The sequence below is a fragment of the Populus trichocarpa genome, chromosome 7 (genome assembly GCF_000002775.5).
Source record: "Populus trichocarpa isolate Nisqually-1 chromosome 7, P.trichocarpa_v4.1, whole genome shotgun sequence".
Lineage (NCBI taxonomy): Eukaryota > Viridiplantae > Streptophyta > Magnoliopsida > Malpighiales > Salicaceae > Populus > Populus trichocarpa.
This window is the reverse complement of record NC_037291.2, coordinates 3,892,477-3,913,411: the sequence shown is the minus strand read 5'-3', so window position 1 is coordinate 3,913,411 and position 20,935 is coordinate 3,892,477. Positions and strand designations below refer to the sequence as shown.

General features: G+C 28.3%; 1 protein-coding gene across 1 annotated transcript; it reads left to right on the top strand.

The window, feature by feature from the left end:
• Positions 1-10,461: 10,461 nt before the first annotated feature.
• LOC7462608 (transcription factor HEC2) lies at positions 10,462-11,671 on the top strand. The gene has a single exon (XM_002310100.3). It carries the CDS (start codon positions 10,805-10,807, stop codon positions 11,522-11,524), a length of 720 nt encoding a protein of 239 aa, XP_002310136.1. The 5' UTR covers positions 10,462-10,804; the 3' UTR covers positions 11,525-11,671.
• Positions 11,672-20,935: the final 9,264 nt, after the last annotated feature.

The window sequence follows — 20,935 nt, the reverse complement described above, 5'->3', positions numbered from 1 at the left end:
CCTGTGCAAGTTTCAAGCCCAAATGACTTTCACTTGAGGGGGTGTGTTAGAGAATAATATAAATCATATCCTGGGACTTCACCTAACAGCTTAAACTATTGGGTTGAGATGATTCTTTGACATAATATCAGAGCTTTGATGACCAAGCGGTCACGAGTTCGAATCTCACCATCCCCATTTATTTGATAAAAATTAAGCACAAGGTAATGTGGACCTGTGCAAGTTTCAAGCCCAAATGACTTTCACTTAAGGGGGTGTGTTAGAAAATAATATAAATCATATTCTGGGACCTCACATAACAGCTTAAGCTATTGGGTTGAATTAGTTCTTTGACAAATATATGTTTCGGGAAGCCTAACATTTTTCTTATGTTTTTTCTTTGGGAGGGTCTCTCATCTCAATCTCTTTTTATGTCCTCCTTTTCTTTGTCTATATGACATCTATTTATATTGTCTAGGATCCCTTGTAAAATATGAAAAAATAAATTGAAAAAATAATGTTAGATAATTATATTATTTTCTTCTTCACCATGAATTTCTAATTAATTAGATTTTATTTTTTTAATTTGTAGAATCTCTTTCAATAAGTTTTCAATTTTGCTTGATCCTCCTATACATTTTTATTTTTCTCTTTTGCATATTTCTCCCCTATTATTTTAGTCCATACTCTTCTTAGTCTCTTGTTTTTTTTTCACTCTCTACATTCATTTTCTCTTTTCTTTTAATTTTTAAATTAAAATACTAAAGATTGAATTGTACTGAAAATATAATTTTTTAAAATACATAGAAACTTTAGGGCTAAAAATGAGTTATAACATTGTGCATCATTACTAAATATATTTTTATCTTTTATCTTTTATCTTTTATTTTATTTTTTTCTATTTTTATTGTCTCTATCTTTTGTTGTACATGGACAGTAATAAAGCTTTGACTTAAGAAAAACAGTTTATATTCTTGAGTAAAATATATATTTCTCAGTTTAATTTTTTTCATTAATGTATTTTGGTTTAATGTAAACAATTTAAGTTTTTTAAATAAAAACATATGATAGTTTAAAAAATAAAAAAAAGCATGCTACATAATTTTTTGTATGATTGTATAAAAAATAAAAAAATGATTAATTCAAGAAAATTATATAAAAAATATAGAATAAAAAATAATAAAATAAATATTTATTCTCACTAAATATTTATAAGCAATTTGTTTTTAAATTATACATATTAAATTCATATATAATTATTCATAAGCAAATTGATAATATTGATAATAGTATCATAAAGCTATAATCTTATTTAAAAGTGATAACATAACTGAATAATTCTGTAAATACTACTTTACTGATTTTATTTAAAAACAATTAATTAAAAAGAGAAAGCAAAAGGTGATGGGCCAAAAAAAGAAGAAGTTAGGCCGTTCAAATAAGTCAATATTGTTTTGTCCGCGTGATTTCAGGAGCATTTCCAAAACCTATTTTTATATAGTTTTATGGCAATTCAAATAAATATATATAATAATTCTATGGTTTACATTCTCGGGTAAAAGATATATTTTTCAGTTTAAATTTCTTTTTCATTAATTTATTTCGCTTTAATGAAAACCATGTAAGTTTTTAAAATAAAAAAGTTATCATAGTTAAAAAAAAATCATGCTCCATTATTTATTTTCATGATTATATAAAAATATATAAAAGAATGATTAATTCATGAAAATTATATAATAAAAAATAAAAAAATAAAAATTTTATTATCACTTAATATTGATAGGCATTGGTTTTTGAAAAAAACTATGCATATTAGATTCATATAATCCTGTTTGTTTTTACATTTCAAAAGCGTTTTTGAAAAAAATTAAATTTTTATTTTTTTCTTTACTTCAAATTAATATCTGTTTTGGTGTTTTTAGATTATTTTGATGCGCTGATATTAAAAATGATTTTTAAAAAATAAAAAAATATTATTTTAATATATTTCTGAATGAAAAACGCTTTGAAAATCAACCGTAACTACACTTCCAATCATTTATAAATAAATTGCTAATAGTATCATACAGCTATAATCTTATTTAAACGTGATATACACTTGCATCTTTATCTGTACTCTCTAATTTCATGAGGGTAAAATAAAAATAAAAATTATTGGCCTTTCCATTCCGATTTCTCAATAAATTGGAGTTCAACTGTTTTAATATTAGCAATAAAAAATTGTTAGATTTTTTTTTTAATATGTAATTTCAATGCTCTTGGACTTATTCATGAGTTCATGACCAATGTTTATTTGGCTCTTGGATTCTCTCACGGGATTGGACAACATCTGCTTCTGCATGCGCTTCCTGTCTTAATATATTATCTTGAGCTCTTACGCGTATCAGTATCAGAGCATTAATCAGAAACTATGACAACCTAATATGACAAACTCAATCATGGCTCAGTATGACAATCTAAGCTAGCTAGCTGTTTGTGGTTCGGTTTTTTTTTTATCTCACAGATTCCATTTCTATGCAGAAATGGCCAAATTGGCAGAGCAACAAGTCACAAGAAGGTGCCATAATTTTAGTCATGCCAATCTCAAATTCAGCCTATAACGTTATCTCTTTAGCACACTTGACCGACTACCTTGCTTGGAAGTGTGGTTGCGATTATTTTTCAAAGTGTTTTTTATTTATAAATGCATTAAAATAATATTTTTTTATTTTAAAAAAATTATTTTTGATATCAGCACATCAAAATAATTTGAAAATACCAAATAATATTAATTTGAAGCAAAAAAAAATAAAAAAATTTAATTTTTTTTAAAACATAAAAATTAACCGGAAAAAATGGTGCATGTAATACTAATTCTACTTGTACGTAGTTTTGATGAAAGCGCACCGTCAATGCACTTAAAATTTGCTGGGGTTGGCATTTATTACGTGGAGTAGGAGAATAATGGGAGCAGCATTAGGAAAAAAAAAAGGTGCGGAGAAGGGAGCAAGAGTAGGGGAGTGGCTCTGTGGCCTAGTTTGCTCTGTTTTGTGCGTGGAAGTACTGTTGTAATGACTTGTTTTTGTGTTCTATGTTTCTTTGACTTAATGATTCAAGATATTTAAAAATCTTAATTATATTAATTTATCTCATGAAAAATAAAATAATGACAAAGACTAATCTTGTTGTGAGTAGAGAAAAATGAGTATTATTGATGGAGAGGTCGGTGTTTTATCTTGGCATAGAGAATTTTTATATTATAAATACCAATGAATGGTTCCAAGGTGTGCATGTATGCACCAATTAGTGGTGGTGGTTGTACCCTCCTTGACTTCTTAGAATTTTTTTTAAAAAACATTGAGATATATGTCTAGAATAAGATATTGGATAAAACACGATGGTGAGTTAGTATAGGCAATGTTGTTTAGGCTTAGCCCAAACAGCTAGGAAGCACACCTATATGGCTATAATATTTTTTTAAACTTTATGCACCACCCCCACCAAGCCTTTTAAACAATAATGTTTGAAAAACTTAACCAACAAAAGTATAAGAGAAAGAAAACATTATTTATATATGTTATGTTACCTTTTTGTGTTTTTTTGTTAACGTGTTTGCAAGAAAAATAAGAGTTTGATCAATTCTCTTATTACACTTAAGTTATAGACCTTACTGATCAGGACTTAAGTGGCAATGAGTTTTAGTAGAATCTTCATATTGAATATTTTCTTGTTAAAGCTTTAAAGATATGTTGTGGTGCCTTTTCTTCTCGTTATATGATGGCGAAGAGCTCACTTTTGCTTTTTTTAGCTGGTATGTTAGTCATGAAGTAGGAGATAAGTTTAATAGAGATTGTGAAGGTCAAATATGGAGCAGGTTCAAGGTTGTAATGTCACACTCAGCATATCTACATAATGTTGTTAGAAAGATTTTGCACATAACATTAAGTTGGTCTTTGTGGAAATGCAATATTTGGAAAGATGAGAGTATAAAACTCAATGATAAATTGGAGAGTCTTCCACTTTGTGAGGTGACAATATTTATTTTCAAGAGTTTGTACAATTACTAATCTTATATTACATCCATGTTTTTTTTTTATGAGGAGTATATAAGCAAGATACAAAAGAAAATTGATGGCGATAGCCATTCATGTTTCATGAGCTTCTTTGCAAAACAAGTCCCCTAACAAAATAGGGGACCCTTTGTTGCTCAAGTCCATAAAATATAGGAGCAGATAAGCATGTGAAGTGAAGAATAATGTGAGGAGCAATAGAAAAATGGAGTGGAGAGAGGAGCAGAAGCAAGAATAGGGAAGTGGCTATGTGACCTGGTTTGTTCTGCTTTGTGATAGGAGTCTTATTGTAAGGACTTGTTCTTGTGTTGTATTGTTTTTCTTTTATGAAATTACCCGTCGACCTATGATATTTATAGACCTTAGTCATATTAACTTGTCTTATATAGAATATAGTAATGATGGAGACCATCCTCATGGTAAGTGAAGAAAAATAATCATCATTATTGGAGAGGTTGATGTTTTTCTTTGCATATAGAATTTTTATTTGCTATGAATACTAGTGGATGATTTAAAGGTATGCATGTATGCATTAGTCGGTGGTGATAAATGTCCGCTCTAACTTCTTAAAATTTTAAAAAATAAATTGAGATACATGTTTGGGTAAGATATTAGATAATCCATGGTGGCGAGTTGATATGGATGAGGTTGTTTGGGCCTAGCATCGCATAAATGACTAGGATTTGTTTTTTCAAATTTTATGCACTATTAACTCCCAAATTTGCTACTATATAAAGGAGCTTTTCTATCATGAATATATATCTACACATACATATTTCTAGGGAGCCATTTCTCCCTCTCTTCCTCTCTCATCCCCGACGTAATATGTACATGACTTTCAGAATGCTAACCTAGTGGGAAGAAACTATTATAATTTTCCCAACACTCCGAGGCTAAATCTCAAGTACAATAAATCTAAATTCTCAATAATTTGAGCATCATCAGATGCCTTTTAATTTGGTTGTAATTTTTAGAAAACACTAAGTAATTTTGGTCATTCTACAGTAAATGCATAGTCGAAAAAAGTTATAACTATGTTTTGTGAGAAGTTACCTAAGCAACTTAAATGGCATAAAACATTTCATTTATTAACTAATTACATTATGCCAATTGTGAATGGTGGGTTCCTTTTGTCATATATTCATTAAAAAAAATTTATTTGATATACGGAAAACTATACTCCTCTTTTTCTTAGCGTGTTTGAAAGTATTGTTGCGATTGATTTTTAAAATGCTTTTCGTATCAAAATAATATTTTTTTTAAAAAAAAAATTATTTTTAACATCAGCGCATCAAAATGATCCAAAAACATTAAAAAAATATTAATTTAAAGTAAAAAAAAAATAAAAACATTTCATTTTTTTTCAAAAACACTTTTAAAATACAAAAACAAATAGGATCTCTCTCTTAAAAACATGGGACCCATGAATTATTTTTATAGTGGATACAACTCCAGTAATACCTTATTATTTATTATGTTCATAAAAACAAACATTAATGAATATTTGAGGAGAGAGAAAACAAGAGAAGTATTTTAAACTAAACAGTTTAGATCAAAATTCTTATAATGTATTTGTTTTTTATTGTTTTTGTTTAAAAAAATTAAAAACTTGTATTATAAGCTTTATTTTAAGATTTAAATTGAATATTTATTTTTCAACAAATAAGACTATAAAAAAGACAAGGAATTTTCTTTCATGCCAGATAATCCTTATTGAAGTTACAGAAATTATTTAAAAATTTATGATAGTATAATAGTTGAATTATGTATTATTTACACCCTTATTGTTTTTTAATTAAACCTTTTATTGACAAAATTATAAATTCATGTAATATATCTTTGTAATATTTCTTTAAATTAAATATGGTTGAAATGGTAGAATATATATATTACATGCATATATCCTAGAACGATGGTTTTTTATTTATCATAATATTTTTTTCGTAATTCATTTCAACCAATATCAATTGATGAATAAACATGTGTGTTTTGAGCTAATGAGAAATAATTTATATTATTAATACTTTTGTATACAAACTATAGAATTAGGGTCAATAAGCATATTTCTTACTGGTTTTGTTTAAATAAAACAAGAATAATATGAATAAAACCAATTATTAGCTATTTATACAATGTCACATGTGAAAATTAATCAATACATAATAGCAGAAGTATTTCATTTTTCTTGAAGAGCAATGTTTATGAAACATAAAAATAGCCACATTTCAATTAGACCTTGTTATTAACTAATTATGTTAAGCTACATATAAAAACAAATGCAGAGTAAAATGGGTTCCTTATATCATTTGTGTATATAAAAATAAATCGAAACATTGATCATTTTTTAAAATATTTTTGTGTAGATTACTAGGTTTTAATATTCATAAAATAATAATAAAAAAGTACAAAACTTGGAGGAAATAAAAGAAAAGTCAAGAAGAAATAAAATATTGAAACGCAGATAAATATTTTGAGGATTTATGTGTAGGCTTTAAAGTTCAATAAGTAATTTTTTTTTTAAAGTATAAGACTTGGAGGAATTGAGAACAAAATTTAAGAAGAAAAAAAACTAAAACAATAAATGAAGTTTCGAAAATTTCTATGGTACTTTTAATGTTTAGGGGAAAAAAAATATCATGAGACTTTGAGAAAAAGAAATAAAAATTACAAATATTTATGAAGATTTGTTATCTCAAAATTAAACTTAATAAAAAAGAAATATGAGGGAGGGAAAAGTAAAATTATAACTAGATATGAGAATAGAAAAAACAAGATATAAAATAATATATATTTTCCATGTCAATAATAAATGAAACCTTCTTCATATCATAAAACAAGTTAATAGTCAAACAAAAATTAAAGGTACGTAGTGGTTATTGTAAAAGAAAAAAAATTCAATCAATCAAAATTTACTATGTATTATTTTTATTTTATTTTTATATAAAAAAATAAAATTAAATTGAAATAAATAACATAAAAAATAAATGAATCTTTATATATTTCTTGATCACTAAAAAATTTATATATGAGATGAGATATTTAAGATATTTTATAATAAGTACAAGATCTTATAAATAAAAATTAATCAGTAAAATAATAACATATGACATTGATAAAAAAATCTAAGTATCCTTACAAATCTCTATAAATAAATAGTTTTACTCTAGACAAAACAAAAATCTTCTTGGAGATATAATTGTTTTTTCAAGACAAGGTCTTCATGTAAAAAAACTCTTTAAAAAACTCTCAAGTCTCTTTCATCGATGTTTGAGTTTATAAAAAATAAAATTTTGTTAAATCAAGCCTAAACACCGCATAAAAGTTCTTCAACAATGCTTCGAAGACAAATCAAATATTTAAAAACAAATCAAATATGCTCTTCAAAATATCATAAATCAAATTCAATAGAAGTATCATATGATTGTTTTTTTTTTTGTAAAAATATTTTAAATAAAAATTATATCCAATCATATATTTTAATAAAATTAAATATTTGTATACTTTCTTAATACTCAAGTGCTCAAATTTGTGTTCACATTTATCAACAAATATGTATTAGTACATACAAACGCTTACACCTTGATTTCAACTAATCCCTTCTTCTTATGACACTGTATAAAAGAAAATTGAATAAATTGCATTTCACATCACATCTCTCTCTCTCTCTCTCTCTCTCCCTCGCTCTCCCTCGCTCTCCCTCGCTCTCTCTCTCTCTCTCTCTCTCTCTCTCTCTCTCTCTCTCTCTCTCTCTCTCCCTCTCTCTCTCTCTCTCTCTCTCTCTCTCTCTCTCACACACACACACACACACACACACACACACAAAACGACGCCAAACAATAAAAATAGTAACAAAGTTAAGGGCCATTGCAAACCAATAAAGAAAGAAGGATAATATGGTAAATTAAGTATCAAACACTACAAACCTATTTGATGCAATATAATAAGGTTGTCAACAACTAATCGACCACAACTATATAAAAAAAATAAGATAAACTAACATAATTATTTACTTTAAATTTGAAATTTTTTTCATAAAAATAAAAATTATAACAAAAACTAAAAAATGGGACCATCGATCTGCATAAACGTGAAGCTTCTTGTGGTGCAAGTTTTTATTTTGGCATAAGAACAAGCTACATGTGCAAGGACATTAATGAAGCTTTGAGGAGAGAGAAAATTAAAAAAAAAACATTTCATATATAAAAGTTATAAAGTGAGTTGAGTCCTTTATAACATAATGTGAGAAAATAAAAATAAATAAAACATTAACGAAGCTTTGAGGAGAGAGAGAAAAAGATTTTTATAGAAAACTTTAGATTAAGATTCCTTACAAGATATTTTTTATTGCTTTTATTTAAATTAATTAAACGTTTGTATTATAAGCTTGAATTAAGAGTTTTATGAGGTATAATTTGTTGAGAAGTAATGCTAGAAAAATAAGACAAGAAAATTGTATCCATGCTACATCAATCCTTATCGAAACCCTTAAATTATTTAAAATTTTATGATAATACAATAGTTAAATTATGTGCCATTTACTCAGCCCTTTATTAACAAATGGATGAAATTATATAATACAACTCTGTAATATTTTTTTTAAAATTGAATTTTCTACCATAATAGTTTGTTTTTTTCCTTAATTCATTTTAACTAGTATCAATAAATAAATAAGCATGTTTTAATAGAATAAGTATAATATAAAAGTTTCTTTTGAGCTAATACGAAAATAATTTAGATTATTAATATTTTAGAATACAGTTTTTAAAATTTGGGTCAATAAACCTCATTCATGGATGTTACATTTGCTATTTTTTTTGCTTAAATACAATAAGAATAATATAAATAAAATTGAATATATGAACTTTATTTATATTATTAAATAAGATCATATTATAAAATATTAATATGGTAAAAGATTTGTTTATTTACAAATAATTGGACTATCAAAATTAGTGTTATTAAACCCAGTTTAGCTCGGCGATTCATGATTCATGATCCATTCACTCGACCTCTGACTTAAGCTAAATTTTAAATTAAACTAGAAAAGAATTGACTCGATATGATTTGGTTGATCCGATAAATAAACTTCGATCTTGTCAAAATCTAATTTGACTTTAATTTTTTTTTTAAAAAAACAAGGTTGTTTTAACTTTTTTAAAGAATAGAATTTTAAAATAATATCATTTTAAATTAATTCAAATTAACTTAACCCAAGTTAAATTAACCTGTCTATCTCATAATTCGAAACAACTGCATCTTTTATGGATCACGCAATAACCTAAGCATTATGAGAGCATTACTGAATACTATAATTGAAAGAATTATGAAAAATATACAAAGATATTACTCAATATTTTGCAATAACTTTGATTCTGACAAGTATAATATTAATAAATTAATTATAAATTCGAAAAAAGAAACCGATAGGGCGAACACCCATCTCACGAGCCCGCCTCTGACTAGTTAATATATTACTCTATTGCCAAAAACAGTAGGGCTCAATGATGAAGGATTGAAAACATCTTCTGTCGATCATGGAGCCTATCTTACTGAAAGAAAATAAACGAGGCTAGCTAGTGTATTGAAAACGTCTTTAACAGTGACCATCCTATTCATTTTCAAGATCAAAGTAAAGGACCACTATATTTCTATTATCTGCACTAAATCAAATTCCACAGCCTCTGATAAAATCCTTGCCAAATTTGCGCTTCCATGAAAACTGAAAGCTACTTTCCACTAAAGTAAAGGCAATTACGATATAGCAGCTAGAAATTACAGTACAGAAAATGATCAGTTTGTGTACTTGCACTAGAAATTACAGCATCAGCATTCAGCTCTTAATCTACATTGAAAAGTGTGCCACAGAGGAAGCAGTGTGAGACCGAGCATCAGTATCTGTAGTATAGTAGGTCCCTGATGATCCCTAACCACTTCAGTAATTTGAGTCTGTATCTGCTACAGCCACTGGACACACCGGAGTTCTTCAGCGGCTGCCGGGGGTCATTCATCCCTTGTCAAAGGGGGTGTTCTGGTTGGTTGCTCTTCTGACACATTGCATGTGAATGGTGGGGTTTCTTGTGTCATTTTTTAAGTAAAAATGTAAAATTTCAAGGCAAAGCAATGCACTTGCACAGTTGCCCTCAAAGATCAAAAGCACTTAACAGGGCCATAGAAGAAAGTTTCAAATTAAGTGGTTCATGCACCAGATCCCTTTAATCCTATCCCTCTACTTTGTGGGCCTAAATCCATGAAAGGTCTATTTACCATTGATCTTTTATAGTTGTAGTAGAGATTTTTCTCCCTAGTAAAGATCAGATGGCTGTGAGTATATAATCTTCTGGTTAGCCCTACATAATGGGCGGTCACTATCAAAAATCATAAATTCAATCTTAAATGAGCTGAGACTCTTCTCTCAATCGACTTTGCATGAATAAAATATAGCAAACAAGTGGCTATATAAAGCCTTCCGGCCACTTCCGGTAACCCTACTGAAAATGGTGATAGGTTTCTGAGATAATTTAAACACTTTTTTTATCGTCTTTTTCTTTCTCCTTTTCCTCTACAATATTTTTCAAGCAACGAAGCCCTTAATATCTCTCTCTTAAGCCTCTCTTCTCCCAGCTCCTCCATACCTCTGTTGCTCAGTTATTCAGCTTGTGAATATATCCCAATCATCAACCCATTCCCTCCCTAGCTCTTCACATACACTTAACACACTTTAGATCTGTTCTCTTTCCTGATACCTTGGGGGGCGATTTTCAAGAGTGTTATAATCAATGGATGTGGACATGATGAAATCATCATCAGGAGAGGAAAATATGGACATGATGACAGTGATGATGCAGATGGAAAAGCTTCCTGATTTTTGCAGTGAGCCTTTCCACAACACTACTAACACTTCAACAATACTACAAGAAATCCAATTCTCCAACGGAAATCCTACAAGTATTGTAGCTTCACCACCTATCTATCATAATAACCCACATGCATCTTCACCACCATTCATAAATCCACCTCCTTGCTCCATGCCATTTATGGGCACTCCAATCCAAGAACCAATGACACCACCTCTTCAGCACAATATGATGGCCAACAAATTCAAATATAGTACTCCATTCTCCAATGCAAACTCCTTCTTGTCTTCAATAGAGAAGAAAAACCCCACTGCAGAAATTAGAGATATGACCTTTCGTATAGCAGCAATGCAACCAATACATATAGACCCGGAATCGGTAAAGCCTCCCAAAAGAAGGAATGTCAAGATATCTAAGGATCCACAAAGTGTAGCTGCGAGGCATAGAAGGGAAAGAATAAGTGAGAGGATGAGGATTCTCCAGAGATTAGTTCCAGGAGGCACCAAAATGGACACGGCTTCTATGTTAGATGAGGCTATACATTATGTCAAGTTCTTGAAGAAGCAAGTGCAATCTTTAGAACAAGCTGGTGCTAATACCCCCAACGGGTGGTTTTGGCTTTACAGGGGTGACAATGCCTAATGTGGGTTATTCTTCTTTGGTAAAGAATTGCCAGCGGCCCGCTGCTAATATGGTGGGCACAATGCAGATGCTAAGATGAGAGATATGATTAATCATTAGCACTGTTTTTGGGTCTTTGTAACTAATCATGATTTTGATGTTATCTTGTTGTGTGTTGTATTGGATTCTACTTCCAATATATGCCTGGATCGTTAATTAAAAAAAAAATTGTGAAATCTTCCTCCTCTCTTGAATAAGGCTGCAAGAGAATCAGAATCACATGATCCAAGGCTTATCATCAGAATCACATGATCCAAGGCTTATCAAGGAAAAAAATGGACTAGGAAATATTAGTGCTGAAATCCAGTGCAAGATTTTACTGATTTTATATACAAATACAGATATTCCTTCCTCACAGTGTAACCTTACTAAGAAACTGAAGCCAAAAAATGTTTTCCTATTTTCATTCCTTTGTTATGGACGTCTTTTTTCCAGCTCATGACCGTGGGTGCATATATTATAGACACCGTACTAAATTTTTTTTAAGAAAAACTTAAAAGGCACTTGTAAAACACGATTATCCAAGACACATTTTACTGTTTAAATAGTAAATTAATAATAATTTTATATTTAAAAAATTTGACACCGCTTGCAAATGGGGTAAAATCATTTTTTCAAGAGATTTGTTATACATTATAAGATTGATTAAGAATAAATTATACGATTTATATATATTTTATAACACAGTAAAATAACTCTCTTAAAAATTAAACAATATATATATTTGACATAGAGGTTTTTTTGTCTATTCAATAGTATTTTCACAATAAAATTATATTTATACCCTTAAAAGTAAAAACCCACTAAACTTGCACAGAAGAACCTTTTTATGTTTTCATTTAAAAAAAAACAGTAAAGTGATGAAATTCCCTTAAAATAAAATTATATAAATATGATTCCAAGGGTGTTTTTGCTTTTCCTTATGGTTTTTTTTTTATTATTATTTTTAGGTTGACCTAAAGGTTGTTTGGTAGTTTTAAAAATAAATATTATTAAAAACAAATTGAACGCGATAAAGCATAGTGCTCCATCGCCTTTCGAGCTGCCCATGCGGGGATGTCCGGTGACAAACATTAGTCGTCCATAACTATTTGTAGAGCAGCGCATCATCCCTTTCACATTTGTGGGGCATGTGTTCACAATAGAGTTGCGGTTGGGTTCTCGTGACTTTTTTTTTTTCCTCTCTTTCTTTTCTTTGCCCTTTCAAAAATTGATTATGTCCTTCAATTTCTATTTCTATTAATTTTGGTCCTCATTCTTTTGATTAATATTTATTTTGCTTTTAATGGTTTTTTAAGTTTAATTTGTTTTTCAATTTCAATCCTAGGTGTTTTATTTCATTTAGTTTTTTTTTTATCTAATTTGATCTTCATTCTTTTGATTGTTTTTTTATTAGTGTTTTACTATTTTCTTGACTTTCTTTTCAATTTCATCCCTCATCATTTTATTTCTTTTAAATTTTTTATCCAATTTTGGTCCACTTTCTTTTTATTGTTATTTTCTTATCCATTTTCTTGATTTATTTTGTTTTTTAATTTTGTCCCTCAATATATTATTTCATTTAATTTTTTTTATCAAATTTTAGTCCACATTCTTTTGATTGCCTTTTTTTATTCTTTTCTTAATTCTTTTTTTTTCAATTTAATCCCTAATTATTTTCTTTCTTTTGATTTTTATACCAGATATGATCCTTATTGTTTTGATTACTATTTAAAAAAAAGTGAGAATTTTACTTCGTGATTTTTTCGTGTATGGCTTTCGACAGGGTAATCCTGATGTCAGGACCCAAGTTACTGCTTCTGAATATTAACGTGGTTTAACTTCAATCTTTTTTATAGGTCCTTTATTAATTTTTATTTTCAATTTCATCATTCGATATTTGAGTTATTATACCTTGAGCTTCATTATTTGTTCCATTTAATTTTTTTTTATGAATTTATCTCAATCTTATATCTTGGCAAGCAGGTTAGTCAAGTTAACTCAGGTCAACTTAGGTTTTTCTCTTGATATTTTTTTATGAAATTGATTTTTTTTTCTCAATTTCATCATTTCATATTAAATTATTGACCTTTGAAAATTATGATTTTTCCGGTTTTCTTTTTGTGGAGTCATCCTAAGTGTGGGTTATTCAAGTTAACTTGGGTTTTTTTATAGCTTTTTTTTTATTATTATTTAGCTTCGATCTTTTTTGCTAGGTCCTTTTTTTATATATAATGTTTTTAATCCCGATTTCATACCGCGGGTTGCAGGTTGGTTAAGTTAACACATATTGACTTGAGTTTTTTTATGCTACTTTTTTATAATTGATTTTGTTTTTCATATCTATCATTTGATATGAGGTTATTGGGTCTTGAATTTTGTAAAAAAAAGAAATTGTTATTTTTTTTTGTTATCTCAATCATATATATGAGGTCGTATGTTATTCAAGTTAACCCATATTAATTCCAATTATCATCATTTAAATATCTTTTTATATGTTAAGAAAATTTAACCTAGCCGGCAATATAACATTGACCACCTACTAGTGTAGTCCTAATTGGGAAAATAAATGTGTATTTAGTACCAAACCTTTTATTAAATTTTTATTTAATGCGTACTCTTTTGTGATAGAGATTAAAAAACGATGACATTATTAAAAATAGGTTTGGACTGAAATATTATGAAAATGAATTTAAAAAAATAATTAATATGATAAAAAATGATAATAAAATAAAAGATAAGTTAAAAATAAAATGATTGATAAAATATTAAATGACTTTAGAGATAAGAGACATATTTTAGAAACAAAATTCAAAATGTTATTCATGAAAAAAAGAGAGATGAAATTAACCAAGTTTGAAATTAAATTCATTCTATCACACTAATCACATACGACCATCATGGTCTCGGTAAATCGAGGATCACCAGCACCACGAATTAAACACCATTTTTGTAATTGTGATGAGAGAGAAAGAGAATCTCTTATCTCTATTAATAATATTTTAACACAATTTATTTTATTAACAATATTAATTTCTTTTTTTTATTTAATTCATTTTCTCATTTTTCCTAATCCAGTCTCACTCTTTTGCGACATAGGATATTGAAATAATGACCATGCCATCACCTTTTCTAATGTCTATTACGAAGAGTACTGCCCTAGAAAACAATAAAACAAGAGTTGAGATTCTTAAATAGATAGAATATTTAGAGTTGAGGTATTCAAATATAAATTAATTAAAAAGTTAAATATTAAATTTGAGTTTTTTTCCAATATATTCCATGGATGTTATGGCATGCGAGGTTGGCAAATGATTTTTGCTTTAAAAATGAAAGCCTTCTGAGAAAAAGATATGAACACGAGCGTGATTATAACCCCTTTTTCCCAACAAAGGAAGAAAAGCAAAGATTAAAATACTAAAAAGAGAGAGAGAATTTTTATTTGTTTTTTAAGCATTCATTGAAAGAGAATGGGCAGGTAGGTTGCCTCCGAAGGCAGGGTCGAATAATAGTAGTGTTCATGTCTCAAGCATCATGCCTCACTAAAAGCCATTCCTCTCATCTAGCCATCCAAATGAAACCAAAGGGGGTATTATGAAAATCAATAAAAAAATCAAGAGGAGAATGGTCAAACAGCATCTACCAAAAAGGCCCCATGTGTGATAAATTCTAGTAGTATTTAAATGAATGATACCAGTTGTTTTGTAAAGTGTTTTTTGCTTGGAAATACATTAAAATAATTTTTTATTTATTTTTTAAAAATTATTTTTGATATCAGCAAATTAAAACGATCTGAAAACACTAAAAAAAATAATTTTAAGTAAAGAAAAACATATTTTTTTTAAAAATATATTTCTAAAATACAAAAGCAAATGAAATCTAAGTACCCAATATCCCTCCCACATTGGCTTTGATTTGTAGTGAGGGGTAGACCCCCCTTTTCATGAATCAATTTGCAAGTGCAATGCATCCCCCTCCCTGACACTCTCTATAATTCAATCTATATCATTTCTCATACCCATCTACCTCTTTTCATAGGATAAGTTCTCATGTTCTTTGTGACAGGATAAAGATCCAAGACCAAGTACAATTTTGTTTTTTTTTTTTTGTTTTTTTGTTTTTACCTCTTATACTCTCCTACGCATACTACCTTGCACATTGGTTCTTCGATGCAGAATAGATTCAAAATTTAATTTGCGACTAAGAACAAATTCTGAAGCCATTTATGCATTTCTAAATTAATTTTGTAAGCATATGGTGCATATATATGAATCGATCGAGAATGCAAAGAACCAAGCATATGGTATGTATAAACAGAGGCTACTATAGGACATGGAGGTGTTGAGGTGGCTAAATTATGTTGGGGAGGTGCCTCTGTAATAAATGCAGATTGGTCAAGATGAGAACTCAAACATAAGTCCGTATATGAATTTTATTTTTAATATAATGTGAATGGGGACAATAATTTGGTTGGTTGATTAGATCTTGGCAGAGTGCTTTCTTTACGCGGATCTATTTTCTTTCTCTTCCAACCCATGTCCATGTCCTTGTGCAAGGTGAGATGAATTAGTTTCTCCCAAAAAAAAATTAAAAATAAAATAAAATTCATGCACAAACAGACAACAGAGAGGTGAATTAAATTGTTATATTGGAAAAAAGCTTGCAATCAATATATCGCTTTGGCTTCTCTAGTTACATCCACATTTGACATTTGATTAAAGAGTTAAATAATTCTATATAGTTTCATTAATTTTCAAGAATTTTAAGTAGTTTTTTTTCTTGATACAAATGCTAAAGAGTTCGACGAGACCAAATCTTGGAAATAGGGAATTGAAAATGATTTATGTTTTAATTAATCATATATGCTATGAGAGTAAGTGGAAGAACTCTGCTTTGAATAGATATGGGTTGAAAGTGTTGCCTTTGTTGTCTGATTTTCACTTTTTTAAAAAAATTAAAGTAATTTAAAATATTTTAAAAACTTTTTAGTGAGTATTTTTAGAATGCTTTTGAAAATTAAAGGTGAATTTTTATAAGAATTATTTAAAGATATATATTAGTTTCCCTTAAAAAAACATTGAAAGTAATTTATTTTTGATATGGAAGGATGATTATTTTATTTAAAATATAAAATAACATTGAATAACATAAATAAAAAAATAATATACTTTTATACTTTTGTTTTGATTACTTTTTTTACTTTTTTTACTCATGAATTTTTATTTTATTGATAAAAATATTTTCATGTTTTCAAATAATTTATATTAATTTATTAATAAAATTTTTGAAGTTGTGTCTTTAATAGTAATTTTAGTCAAACAATACAATTATTTATTAAATAGTTGAGCTATTTTCTTCATAACATAACATTTTATTAACTAACGAACAATTTAGAGTGTTTCATCATATAACAAAGTGTAATACAACACAACTTGGCAAAACACAACTTGGCCAAACATGCTTTAAAATATAAAATATTACTAGTTACGTGACTCGCGTTTCGCCGCAAGTCATATAATTTTTTTTTGATAAAAAACAAAAAATAAATATACAAGATTTTAATTTTTTTTAAAATTCTAATTATAAATCAAAACGCCTATGAGAACTATTTGTATCAATAAATAAATAAAAAATATTAACGCGTTTATTCAACTCGTTTAGCTGCAGGTCGAATAATTTTTTCCAACTCAAAAGAATTAATGTATAGGTGTTATTAACATATTTTTTTATATCAAGTAAAAAATATAATAAAAATCATATACATTAATAAAAATATGTAAGATCTTAAACTAATTTTTAACGGAGCTGAAAAACAGAACAATGTTGCAATTGCTACAGTAAAACACTATTTTTTTAGTCCGTGTAGAATAAATTTCCCAAAACAAAACGTGTAAAGACAAAAAAAAAAAACCAAATTACAAAAGAATAAAAAAAAATGAATAAAAAAAATGGTATAAATAGTTCAAGTATAAAGAAAAAAAATAATATTTTAAAAAACAAAACTGTAAAGAAAAAACTGAAAAAACATTAAAATCATGATTGTGGTATACAGGTTATAATTGTTTAAAATAAATTAGGCATATAGGTTGTTCCAATGTGTTTTTTTAAATAAAAAAATTAAAAATATCATTTGGAATGTCTATGCAATCATCTAACTAAGTAAATCGATAATCATTTATGTAAATAAATAAAAATAATTAACAATAACTAAGAAAGAAATTGTAAAGATGAGATATTTACCCGATTATGCTTACAAAATGTTTTTTATTTAAATAAATAAAAGGTAAATCCACCCTAAAAAACTCATGGCTTAAATGATAAATACAAACAAAAATGACTGAATAAATCTACACCATAAAAAAATATTACAAAAGGCCAAACACATCGGAAAAATATAAAGAATGGAAACCTACCAATATGATGGAAACATATATCTATATATATAAAGCCTTGAGTGAACCCGGCAGCTAACCCGGGTGAGCAAATCAAACATATGACTTAGGACATGAAATTGGGATGACCCCATAAATAGCAAAGTGAAAAAATTACCGGCAAACAAATATTTGAAAAAAAATGCTTTAGAAAAAGAGTAAAGTCGACTCGAACTAATATTTCAGATCTATGATTCAGGTCATGAGATTAGAGTGACTCCATTAAAAGCAAATCTAAAAAAATAAAGAAGCAAAATTCTTAAACAAACAAATATTAAGGGATAAAATTAAGGGAAAAAAGTCGAAAAAAAAAGGCAAAACAAAATAAATAGTAATTAAAAGAATTATTACTAAATTCAACATAGAAACCACCTGAAATTAAATATTAAGGGAATATTTAAATGAAATTAAAGGTTTAGGGATGAAATTGAAAAAAAAAATTATTTAAAAAAATGATTGAAAAAAAATAGCAATTTAAAGAATGAGGTTCAAGTTTGAAAACAAAAACCCAACAAAATCAAACGACCAAGAATGAAATCAAAAATAAAATCCAATTAGAAACAATCAATATAAATAAAACAATTAAAATTAAGAGACGAAGGACTTAATCAAAAGAAATTGAAGGGCTGGTATAATTTTTTGCATAGCCAGCATGTAATCTGAGGAAGAAAGAGAAGAAAAATATAGGAAATAAAAAGCCAATTGGTGTCAAACCAAATCTCACTACTATACATGCGTCATCCAAAAAGAAAAAGGACATCGAGACACGTCAAATGATGTGGTGAAAGCTTGATCTCAACTATTGTTGTCAGCCGCACGCGCTACTCAAAGACGACAGAACAAGAGCAGCTGACGCGTGCAAAACAGGCGTCAACCACCTTTTTTTATTTTTCACAAAAGCAAATACCCCTATAACTAAACAATAATAACAAAAAAAACCCTTATGAAATTACAACCAAGCCTTTGAAGATAAGGTTAAAAAATTTGAATGGCTAGGATAATTAAGTAATTCAACTGTTAATAAAATTATTAAAAAACAAAAATGCTCCTAGGACTAAATAGCAATAACAAAAAAACCCATTAGAAAATGACAATCAAGCCCTTGAAGCTAAGGTTAATTCAACTGTTAATGACAAAATTAATATTACCGTACGGCCCCTGGACCAAAGGTTTTGATTGTTTACTCTTTAAGAGCAATACCACAATTTCACTATTATTAAAAAATGAAAAGATGGTGTTTTCCCCAAACAAATCAAGAATTACAAATTGATCATGTGCAAATATCATCCTACCCCTCAAGTAAAGATTTAAAAATTAAAGGATGAAGGGTAAAAACTAATTTAACTGTAGCCCTAGACATATTTCATTGTAGATGAGCTATAATGAAAAACCCGCTCACGTGGTTTAGTATTTTACTTTTTTTTTAGAAAAAGGAAAAAAAAAATTTAAAATGAACCACTCTTCTTTTGTGCCATGAATTGATTTGTAAGTTCATATTACTAACATATGGGTCGAAATATCTTGGGCCTAAATAGACCCTAGATTTTCCTCTTATGCAAAACCTTGCGCACATGGAAAAGGACCTTTGAATCTTTGAAAGACGAAGTAGAAATTAAACTAAAATGGGCTTTTTGTAGTCGTCCATCATCTCTATCAGCTGACGGGCTGCCGTAACTAGGATGGAGGCAAGGAAATGGACACAAGAAACATATCTCACACCCACTAAAGTTAGTTTGTGTGTGTGTGTATAACATTCTTTCATTAAGACTATTTTCTTAATAATGGATTTTTTAAAAAATAAATTGTTATTTACTTTTACCGTGATTATTTTCAAAATTATATTAAAAATAATTTTCAAAATTATTCTCTAAAATAATTTTCAAATTTATTCTAAAAAAGCAGCTCAAGTATAAGATTCTCAAATTTTGACAGAAAAGAGCCAAAAATCCAATAACCCACATCCTTTCAGTCAGCAACAAATCTTAGCACCAAACCAAATGCATTTTGTATAAAGAATAAGAAGCCTCTAAAAAATCTTCTCAATCTTTTATAAATGATCCCTTCGAATTGTTCATCGGTTAGGGTTCTTCATTGCAACACATAATGGTTATTATCCATCCTTGTTAATTGGAGGATCACGAGTAAGGTTTTCTTCCTTGTATTCCCTCTCAATTTTCCTTTTTCATAACTCAATTAAAAAATAAATCACTAATTTTGATTTGGAGATAGCTTTTTGCCCGATAAAAGTTTTTAATTGCAAGACATGGAAGGAGAAAAGCCCTATCATTAAATGAAAAGGGACATTGAATGAGGAAAAAGTTAACAGAACCGTTGTTGTTATTGGTAAGTAAGAATAACTTGTATTCGCTATCATGGTATACTTAAGTAATTCTTTCACTTTTATGCGAAGTAAAGAAGAAGAACAGGCATAGCTTTCTTCTTCATCTTATTATTACTACTAGTAAAAATTTATTTAATTTGCTTTTCAATAATTACAAGTTCAAGTCTTCTTAGAATCACTAAAAACTTACATGATTATTAACTTCAGGGCTCGTAGTATTAGTCGAGGTACATATTGACTTACATGTAGCTCATCCACTTTGAAACCAGTAGCTACAACAATGGATGTCCAGGCAGAAGAAAGATCATCAGCAACTACAACAGTGTAATCTCCAGCTTTAACCATAAACACATACATCAAACCTCCAATCTTTAGTTGACGTCTTCAGCACGCAACTATGCAGCAGTTAGAGTTTGTTAAAGTAGTTAGAGTTAGTTAAAGCTGTTAGAAGAATTAGTTAGCTGTTAAGACTAATCATTTACTCAGTTAATTATTATTTGCTCATTCACGTTTACAGGTATGAGCCTATATAAACAATGTAATAGTTTATTGAAATGTAACAGAGTGAATATCATTCAGTTCATTTTTCCTTTTCTTTGCTATTTCAATATGGTATCAGAG

What these genes read in the sequence shown, in the direction of transcription:
- LOC7462608 (XM_002310100.3), top strand. Translation starts at nt 10,805, where the DNA reads ATGGATGTGGACATGATGAAATCATCATCAGGAGAGGAAAATATGGAC.